This window comes from Schistocerca gregaria, chromosome 6, assembly GCF_023897955.1.
Source record: "Schistocerca gregaria isolate iqSchGreg1 chromosome 6, iqSchGreg1.2, whole genome shotgun sequence".
NCBI classification, from domain to species: Eukaryota; Metazoa; Arthropoda; class Insecta; order Orthoptera; family Acrididae; genus Schistocerca; species Schistocerca gregaria.
In genome coordinates this window covers 211,196,360-211,216,257 of record NC_064925.1, presented here as the reverse complement: position 1 = coordinate 211,216,257, position 19,898 = coordinate 211,196,360, and the positions used below count along the sequence as shown (strand labels likewise).

At 43.1% G+C, this 19,898-nt stretch overlaps 1 protein-coding gene across 2 annotated transcripts in view; it reads right to left on the bottom strand.

Annotated features, from left to right (window-relative positions):
* Nucleotides 1-19,898, bottom strand: part of LOC126278373 (cadherin-23-like) — a 520,639-nt gene that overhangs the window by 344,935 nt on the left and 155,806 nt on the right. For both annotated transcript variants that reach the window (XM_049978447.1, XM_049978446.1), the window contains exon 2: nt 15,011-15,093. In XM_049978447.1, the coding sequence (XP_049834404.1) occupies nt 15,011-15,089 (79 nt within the window). In that variant the 5' untranslated portion in view covers nt 15,090-15,093. The remainder of the gene's footprint in view (nt 1-15,010; nt 15,094-19,898) is intronic.

Below are 19,898 nucleotides of genomic sequence, written 5' to 3'. Positions count from 1 at the left end.
ACTGGCGTGTGAAAATAATACAGAGGTTAAAGACTGCCGGCAGAATCTGTATTTATTATCGAAATATACAGTTTAGGAATTTTCTTCTTACAAATAATGTCATTTAAACCCACTGAGATGGCTGTCATTTCGCTACGGCAATTTTTTTCAGTTTCTCCATAGAAACCGGATTATTGACATACACTTTGCATTTGACTCATCCCTATATGTAAAAATTGATGAGACGCAAATCTGGACTGCATGGGGGCCAATTTACCTCATCCCTCCTGGAAATCAATTTACCAAAATAAATTTTTTACGAACTCGCATTACAGACGCATTGGACTTGTATGCTATATCTCTGTCCTGCTGAAACCACGTTATTTGGTTATAGCCAGGAACGGTTTGCAATTTAGGGAGTAAAAAGTCATTTAACATCGTCACATAACGTTCCGAATGCACCGTAACTGCAATATCGCTCCCGTCCTCGAAAAAGTACGGGTCAATTATTTCTCGATCCGACTTCGTAGCCCATACAGTAGCTTACGGCGAATGAAAGGGTCAAATGACTCTGAGCACTATGGGCCTTAACTTCTGAGGTCATCAGTCGCCTGGAACTTAGAACTACTTAAACCTTACTAACCTAAGGACATCACACACATCCATGCCCATGCGGTCGCGCGGTTCCAGACTGTAGCGCCTAGAACCGCACGGCCATCCCGGGCGGCGCGAATGAAAGGGTTTCTCACGCTTCTTTCTTAGTATTGGTTGCACTACCGTGGCAGCAATTTTGCCTGTTGAGATGACAATTCAGCTGCAAATGAACCTAACAGCAGACTATGTCTGGCATCCTGAGACTTTAATTCTTGCACTAATTTGATTTTGTAAAGGTGCGGAATTCGTGCAACGGTTATCTATGCACATTTAAAGACCTTGCATAGGTACAGATGGAGAAGTTAGGATCGTCACGAACAGACCGATTTACGCTCTCCAAGGATTCTCCTGTTCTTGATGAGCATGGTCGCCGGATTTCGGTTAGGCCAGAGCTGAACCTGTCTCCTCAAACGTTTTATACATTTGTGGTTAAGGAGAACACTTGGAGCGTCATTTACATTATGCATTCCACGATCATTGTAAAATTTCCATCGTGCTACAGTCACCGGATCACCGTTTTCGTAAAGTTCTCGATATCCGTTCCCGAGAAGCGCTCCATCTCCACTGAATTACTAAGGGCCAAGCAAGCGATGAATGTACCCGCCGCTCACCTCCGATTTCTTACGGATGCGTGGAGAGTTCTTCAAACATAATTTTTATTTTGAGACACACTGCATATAACAATTACCTGACGCTCCACATCTGACTGCGGAAGACATCCTCGCGACTAAAACGGAAGTTGTATCGAGGGGTCAAGAGGCTACGGATTTTATGCAGCTGCATAGAGCGCACCACTATTTCTTACGTGAGGTGGATCAAGCACTCTTTCCGAGAAGAAAACAGCAAGGACTAACGAGGAACACCGGTCCCCAATTTGGAAAGTTTTTTCCCGTTTGCTAAGATAACGGAACGCATAGGAAAAGTGACTGCCAAGTATGAGGTAGTTCAGACAACCCTTAGACCCACCACGAAGACAAAAAATAAGAGCTTGAGAACTTTAAAAAGTGTATAGCATGCACTAGAGGCACCATCGATGTATATAATTGCAAGTAGTGGTGGTCAAATGCACATTTTAACTACAAAAAGAAGTGTTAAACATCTGCTTAACCGCTCGCAAAAGGAACTACCGCCAGGGACACACTGACAAATGGACCGTAGCAGAACATGGTATCCGGCATGGAAATCACAAGATGCAATTCAGTGAGACGAGCATTTTAGCAAAGACAAACCATTATCAAGGGCATATGGACAGAGAGGACACAGAGGTTTGTAAACACATTAAAAATTTTCTTAGAAAAGAAGGTGTTAAGTTAGATGAAATATAGATGTCGACATTGCGCTAAGAGAATAATGATCTAATACATTTAACAGCGAACAATGGGACCTACAGAGATCATCTCGCAATCGGCATCACCTGAGGAATGGTAGCCCTTTGTATGCACCTTTAGAAATTCGGTTGACCCTGGAGCCCCGGATCAATTGCATTTTACTTCCGAAGTCTCCTGCAGTTGGAGCCGAAACGTAAAGGAACAGTTTTATATATAGACCGTGGCCTCTCACTTGTCAGACAGGAAGTTTTAACAAGGAATATAACTATAGTTTGCTAATTGATGTACCAATTAGTAATCGGAACTAATGAATTAATGGATCCATATTACATTGTATAAAATAACTTTCTTTTTTGAGTGATCGGTCTTCTGCATAATTTTTACAGTTTTCACCTTCTACAGCTCCCTCTAGTACGACGGGGATTATTCCCAGACGTCTTAATACATGCCCTGCCGTCTTATCTCTTCCTCTTGTCAGTGATTTCCATATGCTCCTTTCCTCGCCGAATCTGAGAAGAACCTCTTCATTCTTTACCTAACGATTCCGTCTAACTCTCAACATTCTTCTGTAGCACCACATCTCAGACGCTTCGATTCCCTTCTGTTCCGGTTTTACGTGATTCACTACCATGCGTTGCTGTGCTCCAAACGTATATTTTCAGAAATTAATTTACCAAAATAATGCCTACGTTTGCTACCAGTAGGCTTCTCTTACGAGGAATGCCCTCTTTGCCTGTGACAGTCTTCTTTTTAGGTCCTCCTTTTCGACGTCAGACATTTCGCTCCGTTTCCGCATTACGAGCCCTTGCCGTCTGTGACATTCAACATAGGCGGTGGTCGCATTAACCTGACTGGACCGTGTGTTTGTAAATGAAATGAAATGTCGAGTGTCCAGGGCCTCCCGTCGGGTAGACCGGTCTCCTGGTGCAAGTTTTTTTAGTTGACGCCAGTTGGGTGACTTGCGTGTCAATGGGGACGAAATGATGATGATAAGGGCAACACAACACCCAGTCCCTGAGCGGAGAATGTCTCCGACCCAACCGGGAATCTAACCCGGGACGTTAGGTATGACCGTCGCGCTGACCCCAAGCTACAAGGGGCGGACGATGATCTGATTATGATAACGGAGACAACACAACACTCAGTCCTTGAGAGGAGAAAATCTCCGATCCAACTGGGAATCGAACCAGGGCCCCTTTGCTTGGCACTCTCTCGCACTGGCCATTCAGCTATCAGGACCGTGTCTTAGTGAGTACTACCCTCACTGTCACACCTCATTATATCTACTGCCATATTGCACCACAACTATTATTGTCTATCATTATGGTACATGGTATTTAATTGAAAAACTTTTCAACTTTATTATGAGCACGTAATTTTTGCCTGTCAGGTTCCAAAACGCACAGCACAGTTCCCTATACCGCAGCCACAAGCTACAGGTTCCTCGGGCACTGGGAGCACGTTGTGGTGGGACCTGCCTCTGGTATTGGCTCCTGACCCTATAATTCCATGGAACGACTACTTTGCCTCTCTTGGCAGTCAGAGTCACCCCGGTCATGGCTCCTGTTTAATGTATCAGAAAGCCTATTAGTCGACGTTAATATGGAGCTAGTCCATCCTTAACCTTTAAGGTAGCTTGAGCTCTATTGGGGACACTTGCAGTGATGTGTCTCAATGTCCGTGCAGGAATGTCAACTCATTCTTCCTCAAGACCCGAAACCAGAGAAGGTAATGATGTTGGATTCTGCAGTCGGCAGTGATATCCTAAAATAACCAAAAACGTATTCAGGTAGTATCAAATTGGAACTCTCGGCATGCCAGTCCATTTAAAGAATGTCCGCAGCTCGTGATGTAGTGGCTAGCATTGCTGCCTCTGGCTCACGGGGTCCCGGGTTCGATTCCTGGCCAGATTGCGGATTTTCTCTGCCCAGGGACTGGGTATTTGTGTTGTCATCATTTCTTCATCATTATCATTGGTAACAGTGGCTAGATTGGACTGTGTAAAAAAATTGGACTGTGTAGAAATTGGGACTTTGTATGGGCGCTAATGATCGCGCAGTTGTGCACCCCACAAGCCAAACATCATCATCATCATTTCAAGAATGTTATTGTCTACCAACCATTTTCTCACAGATCCTGACTTTTGACAGGGTGCATTATCACGCTGATAAGTAATTGTCCTCGAGCTGTTCCTCTCCAGTACGCTGTACACAATTGGCACTTCACTTGTTGACATGTAACGTTCTCCACGCCTTAGCCAACCCCATACCCTTCCATCCGACTGTCAGAGATTCATCATTCCAAATCAATAGTTCCCAGTCATCCATTGCCCACTGGAATCCTTCTTTACACAATCTCATGCATTGCGTAGCATTGATTACAGACGTCTGTAACTTGTGAGTAGCTTTTTCGCCACTGCACGCCACTATTTTTGACTCATTATGCACATTGTGCGAGTTGGACTGCTGGTAGTACTTTGGATTTCATACGATTTTTTACAAGAATCGTCCGCAGTGCTCGACAGTCTCTGTCCGTCAGTGCAGGACGTCTGCGTGAATTTGGTGTAGCTGTGGTTGTTCCTTCTCAGTCACATGACCATGGGTCGAATTGTGCAGATTTCGAACGGTTGAAATGTCCCTAATGGATATGGTGCTTAGGTGACATCCGATGACTAGTAGACATTTGAGGCTCTCGAGCCCTCGCGACAGACCTATTCTGAGTAACTGCTTCTTTACTGACAACGCAATGCTGACCGCCATCTTTTATGCTGGCAGGTCCGTCTCTCGTGACATCTACTGGTCAATTACGCATTACATAGTGGTGTCCAGATAGTTTTTATCAGATTATATCCAACGATCGTCATTATTGTCAGTCTGTCTGCCACAGGTATTTGCCTCCGTCTTCGCGGGGTTTCTTTCTGTAGCACAGCGGACAAGAGTTGATTCATTAGGAGTCACTCTACCCAAGCCATTCTTGCAATGGAGTCGGTGATACTGATCTACCATGTATCGCCCCCCAGTTTCTCCTTGACAACGGTTCTTCGTGGCGATTCAATTGTTGCCTATGAGTATCAACCACTTAGGCATGAAATGGACAAATCATTCTTCACCACAGGCACATTCACAGACTTTCCTTCTCTCCTACTCGAAAAGGCGGCCTAAGAAGTGTATCATTCTTTTCGAATTCCTCTCTCGCTGACTCATTTCCAGCAATTCTCTTATGTCTGGTAAGAAACAGTAACATCGTCTTTCTGGTTGGATGTCCACCCAATATTTCTCACGAGGTTGGAGGACTATTTACTTTTAGACTGTAATCCAGTTAAATTCCGCATTCCATGGTATTCTTTCTTCAGTCATCACCACTTCTATCGTATCTGTGGATCGAAGGGGCACATCCTAAGTACAGGGTGTCCCAAAAAGAATGACCCGATTTTAAATAGTATGAGTTATTAGGAAGAAGGGCTTAACACCAACAAATTGCATACTAAATTACTCAGAAAACACCGAAGTATATAAAAATCCATCATAAATGTTTAGTATGTCTTCCATAAGGCTGCACAGATGACATCTAGCCGATAGCCTAATTCATCCCAAATTTAGCGTAAGGTGTCTTCTGTCACTGAAGCTACAGCAGCTGATATTCTGGTTTTTAGTTCATCAATGTAACAAGGTAAGGGAGGAACATGAACACATTGTTTAACATATCCGCCCCCTGAACTGCGATCAATGGTTGAGTACGACTAAATTCAACAGCACAATATGCCTTGTGTGCGGACGCCATATTGCGCGAGACTGGGTGCACGCTCCAGGTCAGCGCTCGTAGCGACATCTAGCGGATTTTTTTTTCTGAAACTCTACACCATGCCGATTACATCTAGCGTTGTTTCAGTTACCTAGTGACATTTGTCTCAATATCATTAAAAGTTAAAATAGGGTCATTCTTTCTGGGACACCCTGTATTATTACAATTTAGTGTATAACTCACTTCTCCATAATTCCTCGAGCTGGTATTGTGCAAAGAGCGATTAAAAAGATTCCGTTCGAAAGTCGTACAGTGCAGAATCAGTATGCCTATCAATTTCATTGAGGCAATCATTCCACCTACGCACCAGGTTGTAAATGTCCGTTTGGCAAAACACTGTGTCCTGCTGCGTGAAGAAGTCCGTAACTGCCTGCTAACCGAGCGAGGTGGCGCAGTGGTTATCACACTGGACTGACATTCGGGAGGACGGCGGTTCAGACCCGAGTCCGGTCATCCTGATTTAGGTTTTTCGTGATTTCCTTAAATCGCTTCAGGCAAATGCCGGGATGGTTTCTTTGAAAGGGCACGGCCGACGTTCTTCCCCATCCTTCTCCAATACGATGGATCCGATGACCTTGCTGTTTGGTCCCCTCCCCAAAATCAACCAACCAACCAACTGCCTGCTGCACATCCTCGTCCAATAGAAATCGTCAATCCTTCAAGGCCTTTTTTAAGGGACCGATGGCGCTTAATCGCATAGGGAGAGATCAGGACTATAGGGTGGGTGCTCAATTGTCTCCCACTTTTCTGCTTTAAGACATTTGCGATACGGGGACGTACGTCATCATGAAGCAGCAGTATCCCTTGTTAAATTTTCCCCGACGTTTGGCCCCAACTGCACGCCGTAATACACATTTTTCATTCTCAGATGCACTGGAACTTGTCCTTCGGCAGCCAAGAAAACAATAGTAGCACGTTGGACATGTTGGGACCCATTTGATAATGACATCGCCGTAGTTCACCTACGAACGCGTAGGTCGGAAAGACACGAAAGGCACACTAATTCTTTGCCTAAATGTCGCTACTTATGTTCCCGTATCGGAATCGCGCTACCTTGCAAATCCGATGCAACAACGCCCTCAGACGAAAACTTTCTGATCGACCCTTGTAAGTCTGTCCGCCCAAGCAATTGCACATTGTCCCATCGATCTGTGTAAGATAGACACAGAATTATTTGTCAGGCGATTTACATGTATTGTGAGCAATGGTATACCTATTACACTACCTCGAGGTATACCACTTTCACTTCCCATGAAATTTCCAAGTTAGTAGGAGACAGTAATTTATAATTTTTTTTATTCTTTTAGTTTCATAGTGCATAGGCATAGGTATTTTTCCTGTGCATATTTACGAATATTACATTTTCAAACATTTCCACTTAAGTTCTATACTTGGGTTTAAACATTTATTCTTACGTACTTTTCAAAAACTGCCTTCAACTTTGCGGTTCTTAACTTTTTGCTGCGATACTTCATCCCAGATGTAGTTATCTAGGTTTATATGTAATTGCAAAATCCTGAGCCACTTCTGTCGTCATTATCCGACGGGGCTTCCCCAGTATCTCTGCTGCGGTTTATCAGCTTGCCTGTGAATTGATAAATCGAAACTGATTTTACGCCCTGTTCCCAGCATGAATTGTGCTACAATTCTAACGTTTGAAAAACTATTGCTTGTTGTTGTTGTTGTGGTCTTCAGTCCTGGGACTAGTTTGAGGCAGCTCTCCATGCTACTCTATCCTGTGCAAGCTTCTTCATCTCCCAATACCTACTGCAACCTACATCCTTCTGAATCTGCTTACTGTATTCATCTCTTGGTCTCCCTCTACCATTTTTACCCTCCACACTGCCCTCCAATCCCAAATTTGTGTTCCCTTGATGCCTCAGAACATATCCTACCAACCGGTCCCTTCTTCTTGTCAAGTTGTGCCACAAACTCCTCTTCTCCCCAGTTCTATTCAATAAATCTCCATTAGTTATGTGATCTACCCATCTAATTTTCAGCATTCTTCTGTAGCACCACATTTCGAAAGCTTCTATTCTCTTGTTTCACTTCCACAGATGGCTACACTCCATACAAACACTTTCAGAAACGACTTCCTGACACTTAAATTAATACTCGATGTTAACAAATTTCTCTTCTTCAGAAACGCTTTCCTACCTATTGCCAGTCTACATTTTATATCCTCTCTACTTCGACCATCATCAGTTATTTTGCTCCCCAAATAGCAAAACTCCTTTACTACTTTAAGTGTCTCATTTCCTAATCTAATTCCCTCAGCATCACCCGACTTAATCCGACTACATTCCATTATCCTCGTTTTCCAATTGTTGATGATCATCTTATATCCTCGTTTCAAGACAATTTCCATTCCGTTCAACTGCTCTTCCAGGCCCTTTGCCGTTTCCGACAGAATTACAATGCCATCGATGAACATCAAAGTTTTTATTTCTCCTCCATGGATTTTAATACCTACTCCGAATTTTTCTTTTGTTTCCTTTACCGCTTGCTCAATATACAAATTGAATAACATTGGGGACAGGCTACAACCCTGTCACACACCCTTCCCAACCACTACTTCCCTTTCTTGCCCCTCGACACTTATAACAGCCATCTGGTTTTTGTACAAATTGTAAATAGCCTATCGCTTCTTGTATTTTACTCTTGCCACCTTTAGAATTTGAAAGAGAGTATTCCAGTCAACATTGTGATAAGCTTTCTCTAAGTCTACAAATGCTAGAAACTTAGGTTTGCCCTTCCTTAATCTTTCTTCTAAGGTAAGTCGTAGGGTCAGTATTGCCTCACGTGTTCCAACATTTCTGCGGAATCCAAACTGATCTTCGCCGAGGTCGGCTTCTACCAGCTTTTCCATTCGTCTGTAAAGAATTCGCGTTAGTATTTTGCAACCGTGACTTATTAAACTGAGAGTTCGGTAATTTTCACATCTGTTAACACCTGCTTTCTTTGGGACTGGAATTATTATATTCTTCTTGAAGTCTGAGGGTATTTCGCCTGTTTCATACATCTTGCTCACCAGATGGTAGAGTTTTGTCAGGACTGGCTCTCCCAAGGCCGTCAGTGGTTCCAATGGAATGTTGTCTACTCCGGGGGCCTTGTTTCGACTCAGGTCTTTCAGTGCTCTGTCAAACTCTTCACGCAGTATCGTATCTCCCATTTCATCTACATCCTCTTCCATTTCCATAATATTGTCCTCAAGTACATCGTCCTTGTATAGACCCTCTATTTACTCCTTCCACCTTTCTGCTTTCCCTTCTTTGCTTAGAAGTGGGTTCCCATTTGAGCTGTTGATATTCATACAAGTGGCTCTCTTACCTCCAAAGGTCTCTTTAATTTTCCTGTAGGCAGTATCTATCTTGCCCCTAGTGACATAAGCCTCTACTTCCTTACATTTGTCCTCTAGGCATCCTTGATTAGCCATTTTGCGCTTCCTGTTGTTCTCATTTTTGAGACGTTTGTATTCCTTTCTGCCTGCTTCATTTACTACAGTTTTATATTTTCTCCTTTCATCAATTAAACTCAATATTTCATCTGTTACCCATGGATTTGTACTAGTCCTCGTCTTTTTACCTACTTGATCCTCTGCTGCCTTCACTACTTCATCCCTCAGAGCTACCTATTCTTCATCTACTGTATTTCTTTCCACCATTCCTATCAATTGTTCTCGTACGCTCTCCCAGAAACTCTGTACAACCTCTGGTTTAGTCAGTTTATCCAGGTCCCATCTCCTTTAATTCCCACCTTTTTCAGTTTCTTCAGTTTTAATCTACAGTTCATAACCAATAGATTGTTGCCAGAGTCCACATCTTCCCCTTGTAAGGTTTTCAATTGTTGAAATCAAGCGATTCATTGTAATTAAATTGGTAACACTGTTCTCCACTGACACACGGCGTTCAGTCTATTGCCAGATCCAGACTCAGTTCCGGTCGGAACTGGAACACGCACATATACTGTACTGTCACATTAATATGACCACCTGTGAAAAATCGGAATAACTACCTTACGCAGCGTGGAGCGCTGCGAGATCGGCAGGAAGAGGGTCAGTGAGGTTCTGGAAGGTATCAATAGGGATGCGGAGCAGATGAGTCCAGTGCCGTGGCCAACTGCGTTAGGTTTCTCCGTTGAGGATCCATGCCGCCAACAGCCCGATCGTGGTCGTCCTACAAATTCTCAAATCGGTTTAAATCTAGGGATGTTCATGGCCACGGGAGTACGGTAAACTCATCCGTTGCGGAAAAACAAACAGCATCTATGTATGGACATAGCCCCAAGAGCAGATGCATACTTGTGTTGACCCACTGTGCCTTCCGGAATGACGAAATCACCCAAGGAATGCCATGAAAACATTCCCCAGACCAAAACTGCCGACGACTGTTGCAGGGTGTTTGCTTCCAGACGTCTCACGCCGTACACGCCAACGGCACCTGTCCGATGGAGCATAAAATACAATTCATCTGAAAAGGCTACCTGTCGCCGCTCGGTGGCTCTCCAGTTACGGTATTGGCGTGCAAATTCCAGCATTCGTCGCTAGGGAGCAGCAGTCGGCATGGGTGTATGAACCAGGTGCTTTCTGCGGAGAACCATCCACGAGACTCAGAGGGGCACAGACACGGGTTCCCAGGTAGATGCCGTGTTTCTTGACTTCCGCAAGGCGCTTGATACAGTTCCCCACAAGTAAGAGCATATGGACTATCACACCAATTGTGTGATTGGACTGAACAGTTCCTAGACAACAGAACGGAGCAAGTCATTCTCAATGGAGAGAAGTCTTCCGAAGTAAGAGTGATTTAACGTGTGACGCAGGGGAGTGTAATAGGACCGTTGGTATTCACAATATACATAAATGACCTTGTGGATGACATCGGAAGTTCACTGTGGCTTTTTGCAGGTGATGCTGTGGTGTATCGAGAGGTTGTAACAATGGAAAATTGTACTGAAATGTAGGAGGATCTGCAGCGAATTGACGCATGGTGCAGGGAATGGCAACTGAATCTCAATGTAGACAAGTGTAATGTGCTGCGAATACATATAAAGATAGATCCCTTATCATTTAGCTACAAAATAGCAGGTCAGCAACTGGAAGCAGTTAATTCCATAAATTATTTGGGAGTACGCATTAGAAGTTATTTAAAATAGAATGATCATATTAAGTTGATCGTCGGTAAAGCAGATGCCAGACTGAGATTCATTGGAAGAATCCTAAGGAAATACAGTCCGAAAACAACGGAAGTAGGTTACAGTACACTTGTTCGCTCACTGCTTGAATACTGCTCACCGGTGTGGCATCCGTACCAGATAGTGTTGATTGAAGAGATAGAGAAGATCCAACGGAGAGCAGCGCGCTTCGTTACAGGATCATTTAGTAATTCCCTAAACGTTACAGAGATGATAGATAAACTCTAGTGGAAGACTCTGCAAGAGAGACACTCGGTAGCTCGGTACGGGTTTTTGTTGAAGTTTCGAGAACATACCTTAACCTAGAGTCAAGCAGTATATTGTTCCCTCCTACGTATATCTCGCGAAGAGATCATGAGGATAAAATAAGAAAGATTAGAGCCCACACAGAGGAATACCGACAATCTTTCTTTCGGCGAACAGTACGAGAGTGGAATAGAAGGGAGAATCGGTAGAGGTACTCAAGGTACTCTCCGCGACACAACGTCAGGTGGCTTGCGGAGCATGGATGTAGATGTAAATACTTATGCTCTACTGCTATTGCTGCTACCTTCCATCTGTAAGTGGTTATTGCACGCTGACGTCGAACAGAGGCCGTGGTCACATTAATGTCACCTGACTGTGTTTAGAGTGAATGGAGTGCACACCAATCGCCCCAGGAGGCTGACATTTATGTCGTGTAATTCTTCTGGATGAGTGGTTCCGGGGGCTTTCAAGATAAATGGGACACCCAGTACGCCGCAGCGGTAAGTATACAGGGTGAGTCAGTAACTATTGCCTCCAAGAATAACTCCGAAAGTACGATAGTAGCTGAAAAGTTTGTAGGACAAAAGTTGCATGGGGCAACGAGGGACATAATACGACGTTGGATTTTTGTTGCTAGGTGGGGTCGCTTCAGAGATATGATGGTCAACTTTGTTTTTTTTTTTAAGTGGGATGGTATAGTTTGGCATTTATTTTCTGATAGCGGCTATCGAGATGAATCCAATGATGTGTAACAGTAAGGTCTTTTAAGGTCAAGATGGCATGAACGTCCACTTAAGGTGATCGAAGTGATGACCATTCGTATCAATGTACTGCTGAAATCTACTTGTCATAGATATTCCTTATCATATCGGCACTTATCGAATCTCATGCTCTGACAATTCTCTCTCGCATATCTTCAGGTTTAGTAGGAATGTCTTCAGTAACAATGTCTTTTACGAATCCCCACAAGAAAAAATCATGAGGCGTCAAGTCTGGCGAACGATCCGGCCACGACACATCTCCTCCGCGTCAAATCCAACGATTTGGGGAGTGTTCCTGCAACTCATTTCCTAGCCACCAGAGAAAAATGTGCTGGACACCCATTGTATTGATACCGCCATCTGTTCCTAAAGATATTTCTTCCAATAACAGACCTAATGTTTCGTGTGGGAATGTCGTGTACTTCCTACCGTTAAGATTTCCTTCGATGATATAGGGGCCTATAATTCTTAATAAATTTTATCCGTAGTGGTTGCTGTTGAACTCCCTGACTGTTCCTTTATAGATTGTAGAAAAATTTCCGCTACCAGTCACAATAAAAGGTTGTTTATATGTCACACTACCGGTGTGTAATTAAGTGGAAAAACTGTCATCACATCGTAACTATAATAATGGCGCCTCGTCTTTATGTAAGTACAGATATATTTTCGACAAATGCTGCCTTGCCACTTACAATTGTCCCACTTTTATCTGTTTAGTCACCAGCAAATAATTTTTCTGTATTCATACAGTGACCTCCAGCAATATAAACATGTACATGAATGTATAAACACCTTAGGATGGGCGCAAGTCCGAAACAGGTCGTGTGACAAATAAATAACCTTTTATTGTGGCTGGTAGCGGAAATTTTTCTATAGCCTGTAATTCTGTCCTCCAGAATCCCACACCATACATTCACCGACCACGGTTTTTGGTGTGCAATATGAGTTTTCAGTTGCCCAATAATGCATTTTATGTAAATTAACATTTCCATGGTTCGTGAATGTAGCCTCGTCAGTAAATAAAATCAAATTAATAAATGTGTCATCACTCTGAATCTGAAGTTGAGCCCATCGGCAGAACTCAATGAGACGCATACAATCCGTAACAGTTAATTCTTGGTGGAGACTGATATGATAAGGATGATATTTATGGCGATGCAGAGAACGAACAACACTACTCTGGCTCATGCCAGATTCCCTTGCGACTTGACGCGAAGTATCACAAGATCTCGAACCACAGTGGCAAGAGTACCAATTTCCGTTTCCTCCTCCGCTCCACACCGAACCAAGGGTTATTGTGCAGTTCGGCCCCGGTGTACCCCCCAGGGAACGTCTCACACCAGACGAGCGTAACCCCTATGTTTGCGTGGTAGAGTAATGGTGGTGTACGCGTACGTGGAGAACTTGTTTGCCCAGCAATCGCCCACAACTGAGGCGGAATAAGGGGAACCAGCTCGCATTCGCCGAGGCAGATGGAAAACCTCCTTAAGAACCATCCACAGACTGGTCGGTTCACCAGACTTTGACACAAATCCTCCGGGCGGATTCGTGCCGGGGACCAGGCGCTCATTCCCGTCCAGAAAGCCGTGCGTTAGACCGCACTGCCAACCGGGCGGGCTTCACATAACTAACCTTCATTGTCACGGTAAGCAACGAACAGAAGAAGAAATTGGTAAAAAGTAAACAATCAGTTATTTTAAGGAGATGGTTGCACTTTGAAATATAAATGTAAAATTTTCCACAAAATTAATCTTTATTGTAATAGTCCGAATATAAGACGAAATTAGCAAAAGGTAAACAGTCAGTTGTTGTAATGAGGTGGTTTCACTTTAGAACAACTGGGACATTACAGTTTCTAACCACCCATCGTTTCATGTGATATATTTAAAGGCAAATGCGGATTTCCTAGGCAAAATCCCACATCTCCAAACTTCTGTGAACTCATAACTCCTGAAACAATTTGTAATCCTAAATGGCAAAAAAATGACCTAAAATTTAACAAATCTTATATCACAATTACAAACTGTCATTTCTATAATACTCATAAAAGCAATAGTACGAATTCAGATATACGTTACAATAACTTAGATATACTGACTTTCACCATCAATGATCTTCTCAATATGGCCACTGCGAGAAAAAAAAGGCAAGTCAGCATCTCCGCACCAACTGTGCCCTTGAACGTTATAAGTGAATCCCACAATGCACTTCATTTGTAGAAGTACCTCAGTGTACCACAAGAAGTCAGGGTCTTAGCATCAATGGGTTCTTACGAAAGGCGCTGGTACTTAATAAAATGTGGTTTCAGGCAGATACTACTGGGGCTAAAGGAGGTAAATGTCTGAGAACAGCATATTTTTTGACACTGATGCTAAACATCTTTCACGAGGTGTTACTGTACGTAAAAATAGTATGGCCGCTTCTAGTAATTGTGGGATAGAAATTTTGATGGGGTGAGGGCTGATGCAGATGTCTGTACAGGAGGGTGTGTAGTTGCATGGAAAGGATTGAGTGGTCGGAGTGTTGGAGTTAAACTGTTGATAGAATTAGTTGAATAAAGGTTAAGGTTGGAATCCTCATTGGACAGGATGGGTGAAAGAAGAATATGGCTACTGGAGTAGATGGGTTTCTTAGTTATTAAGAATTAGATGGAAATATTTGTTGTTTCCATGACATCGGAGCTGGAACAGAGGATGTGGCAGAGGGTAGTTTAAACTAGGGTGAATAGGTTGTTTCAATACGAAGTATGCCCGGTCAAGGGAGTACGTGGCTCTTAGCTTGATGTGGAAGAAAGGTTTGGTAGCTAGGGAGATTCGTTGGAGTTAGTGAGGACATAATTAAGTAGCTTATAGTATGTTAGATAAATGGGATGAGAAAGCGGAAATACCTGGAGAACGTTGGAGGAAAGTGATAGGTGACTTCCGTACCTAGGTTACTAAGTATTTCGAGGGTATGCAGTACACTGGTTGGAGGCTGGTTAGGAGGTACCGAATTTTGGGGTTCGTATGACACCTTTGCAAAAAGCTGCCAGACTGGTCGGTAGATACACACCTGCTCCGGCAGTTTGCGCAGACGCCGTCGCCGCCACCAGACACCATGTCAGCAGTCGGACAACCACCGCTGCCCCCATCTCCCTGCAACATCAGACACCCACGTTAATTGGTAACAGACCTCCGACAAAGTATTTTGTGCTATGTTTTTTATGAAAACGTGTAGTCCCAGTGGCTAAATATGGGACACAAATGAGACACAGGAACGACTTTTACATTTAGAAGAGCAATGCCTTCGAAATAAAGTAATAAGTACATCTTCTCCAGTACTGAAATACCTTAACTCCCTCCACCAATCCAATTCCTGCTCTGTACAGATAACATTGGACTACTCTTATGCACCATCCACCAGAAAATCCAACCATCACCTCAACGTCATCTAAACCAGTTTACTTTGTGCTGCAACCAGTGGAAAGGGAAGATCAATTCTTCCGAGACCCAAGCAATAGCTGTACGACGAATCACTCACATTTTCTCTGCCCCAACAAACCCTCCGTAGTTTCTACCCCACATTTTATAACATCCTATCTATATTCCGAGGGAATTACCGATGTCAGTCGCAATTGGGCATTGAATTAATTCAATGGAAAAAGTTGAAAATATCTGTCGGACTGGGACACTATCCCGGACATTCTGCTTTACACGAGTGGTTTATTTCCGTTCCCAGTTGCGGCTGACGTTGATACCGTCCTCAACATATTGATATTTACGGCCGCTGCATCAAAAACAGTGGTGTCTTACCCATCGGACATTCTGACACAACGGACACCACACGTACAGTGAAGGAAAAAAATCGCAGAACCAAAACATAATTTATGTAGAGTAATAAAATTTCGGAAATACATCTCTTTAGGTAACATATTTAAGTGATTAACATTGCATGATCAAAGGTTAATGGAAGCGCAAGATAAACCATTGAAAATGTAAAATACCAGTACACTAATAAATGGTGTAGCCGCCAGAGAGTTGAATGAAGGCACGCAAAAGTGCATGCATTGTGTTACAGGTACTTAATATCTGTTTGTGAGATGGAGTTTCATGCCTATCGCACTTGGTCAATCAATACAGGGAACGCTAGAGTTTTCGTCCGATAATGTTCCATATGTACTCAACTGGAAATGATCTGGTGATCGCGTAGGCCAAGACAACGTGTCAACACAATGTAGAGCATGCTCGATTACAACAGGGGCGTGCGTGTGAGCGTTATCTTGTTGCTAAACATCACCTGGATTGCTGTTTTAAGAATAGCAGCACAAAAGGTAGAATCACAAAATTGCCATACAAATTTGCTATCAGGGTGAGTGCGATACCCACGAGGGTGCTCCTGCTGTCAGACGAAATCACTCCAAACGATAGCTCCAGCTGGAAGTCCAGAGTGTGTAGCACGCAGTCATGTTGGTTGAAGGCCCTCGCCTGGTCTCTTTCTAACCAACACACGGCCATCACTGGCTTCGAGGCATCTCTTATGTTTTCATCAGAAAACACAACAGACCTTCACCCTGCCCCCCAATGAGCTCTCGCTTGACACACTGAACTCGCATATGGCGGTGATTTAGGATCCGTGGAATGCACGCTACGGCGCGCCTGGCTCGGAACTGTCCTTGAAGTAACCTATTTGTAACAGTCCGTTGTGTCGTTGTGGTGCCAACTGATGCACGACTATCTGCTGTAGATTCAGTTACGACGCACCAGAGCTATACGCCGAATACGACGGTCTCCAGTCTCGGTGTTGCCAGTGGCCGTCCAGACCCCGGACGTTTGCGACCGTACGTTCTTTTGACCGTCACTGCTAGCAATCATGTACACTGGCTACATTCCTGCCAAGTCTTTCTGCAATATCGCATCCAGTTTCTCGTTGCCCTGGCACACGACCTCGTTCAAACTCAATGAAGTGCTGATACCGGTGTCTTTGCCGCCTTAAAAGCAATTATGACCAACATGATCCTCCACGTCCAATCTCAAAACTAAAGAACGCTCACGACCATTAGAGCGTGTATTTGAAGCAAACATGACTTTTATTCTCTTAGTGGCGCTACTAGCGACAGTCTTATCCATCTAGCGCTAAATTTGAATCGACACACCTTTCAGGTGTTTAAAAGCGCCTAACAACTTTCGTTTATGTCACGTAACTCCTTCTTGGTGTTGTAATTTCTTTCTGTCAGTGAGTATAAAGGGTGAGCATTAAAACCGACGGATTCCTGACTGGAAATGGAGGAAAAAAAGGTCCTGTGAATCTGTGTCCAAAAATGCATCGTTGCCATTGTTTATTTTTTATTTATTTAACCGTGTGGATAGGGACCCCGTGCAAACCATTCGCCGGATGCCGGTCTTCAATTTAACGCCACTTCGGCGACCTGTAGGCGATGAGGATGATAGGATGGTGATGAGGACAGCACAACACCCAGTCCCTGGGCGGAGAAAATTCCCCGACACAGCCGGGAATCGAAACTGGGTCCAGAGATTTGACAATCCGTCACGCTGACCATTTTTCCCCACTTTTTTCTTTTATTGGTTATGAAACTGAATTGGGTCTTGAAGACAATGTTAGAGAATTGTAATCCGAATAGATTACCGTGAAAATAACTCTCTCTCCTATACTGTTGACTGCATTAACGGAACGCAAAATATCCTTCCATTCGAATTTAAACAAAAATGAGAGAGGAGCAAAAGTAAAAATTAAGAGAGGAAATTAAACTTCTTCAGTGATGCACGTCTTATGCATTAGAATTATTTTTTCCTTACTATTCTTGTGCTGTGGCATGACTCCTGTTACTTGTTGGGTAAACATGCTTTTTCGGGGTTCTGTTGAGGCCTTCACGGCTACCGTAGCGGCCCCGGGGCACACGAAGTCCCCACCGTACTTCACCCTCAACAGCAATCCCCTACTTTGGCAGTCTATCTTGTTCCGTCGATTTCATATTACTTAGGTATTAACCGATGTCTTGTTTCTGAAACAAAATTTGTATCATATTCCCGAACTTCTTTTTATGGTCTTTGTTCCGGTATATTTTGAAGTATTCATCTTTCATATATTCCCGATATTCTTGTAGATTGTCAATGCCTTTGTTGTTGACAACATAATTGACAAAATTTCCGAATAGCCACAAGATGACGTTGTTTTTTTGTGGTGGAAAGGAAACTTCTTCGGGGAAGAGTATATCGTGTAGTGTGATCTCTCTTCCATCGGTCCGTTCGAGAAAAGTGACTTGCAATACAATGTCATTCCAAATATTCTTGTATCCATTACAGATGAAGCGATGCTTTAAGGAGTCCAAATTGTGACATTTTTGGCACACATTGGTTGCATGTAGTCCTACTGAATACAGTTTTTCATTGGTACTAATGATGTTGTTGACAACTCTGTGCCATGTCGCTTGCACTTCCGTAGCCAGTGTTTTGTTATTTATATTAGTCCATATTTTTTCCCAGTTTTTGTTGGGATACTTCAGCTCCATTTTATTTTGGTTTTCGCGTGATTGTGTCTTCTCTACTATATATTTACTTGTCCTTTTATCTTTGTCTGTTAAAGCCATTCAGCTACCGGGGACGGACGGTAGATAGTGCTGACGAAAGACAGTTCTTCTTACAACGTGACATGTGTCCCTTGTGTGTTTCAGGCTGTGTGATTAACGCCTCGTATTGTAAGCAGCAGAATGGTCCAGCATTGAAGTTGGGAACTGTGTTTGGGCACAGCAAGCAGTTGGAGACGCTAGAGAGGCACCATGACTATACTAAAACAAGTACCGTCACAGACACCAAGTACATCATATAACTTTTCAACTCCTTTTTGGGCGATTGTGTGATCATAGGTCCTTTCAGACAGACGATTGTGCAGGAAGGTGGAGGGTTGTGAGTACATCAGATATGGAGGACCAGATTCTACAGGATACTGATATGAACCCTAGTACAAGCTCCAGGCAAGAGGCTCGCCAACATCGTGTAAACCAAAGTGCGGTTATGTGTAACCTGCAAGACAACCGCTACTATTCCTTTCACTTGCAATCTGATAACGGGCACTTTGAACATATGTTGCGACGTGAATGCGGAACAGTCATGTTCTGTGTTCCAGGACGATTTGTAGTCGTTCGACGCACACCGTCCATTTCCGGTTACGTACTGACAGGACCTTTTTTCCTTCCATTTCTAGCCAGGAATCCACTGCTGCAGTTTGTCGGTTTTATTAATATTCACCTGTGTAATATATTTGTGGGCTTGACTGCTATATCCTAGTGCGGATGCAAATAGGGTCCAGACCTCTTGCGGGAAAATAGGCGATAACTGCCTTACCTTAACCGATTCCCTCTTTTACTTTAAACTCCAAGAGAACACTACTAGTGTAAATAAACGACCCTGATGTAACTTGGCTGGTATTTAGAGGAGTCAAAATAAAACAACACGGATTTTTTCATTTTTGCCCAGTTTCGTTTTTAAGGGGTAAAAGATACTCACAAATGTAATTTTACATCTTATGCTTAGAGGGAATATCTTCGAAATTGTGATGTGTAAATATGTGTTTCATATAAAAGTTAAAATGTAATTACCACTCTTGAAAATCGTATAATCAACTTTTGTAATAATTTGAAATTTTGCAGAACACTCTAGCTCCATTAATTAAATTGAAAAATTAAAACTTTTGTTGCAACGCAAAGAAGCTTTGATGTTTCATACGTCAATGTGTAACAAAGCTGGTTTCTGAAATACCGATTTTGGAAAATAAGCTGCATACAGTGTGTTGTCGGAATATTTTCAATATAACTAGTCAAATTATCTAAACGTTCACTATTGTTATATTTATATTACTTATTTGTGTTTGGTGTTTTAAATTGATATTTTACGATTTACATTCATGTTCATTATCTTTTTTTTAGTTTACCGTTTCACATACATGT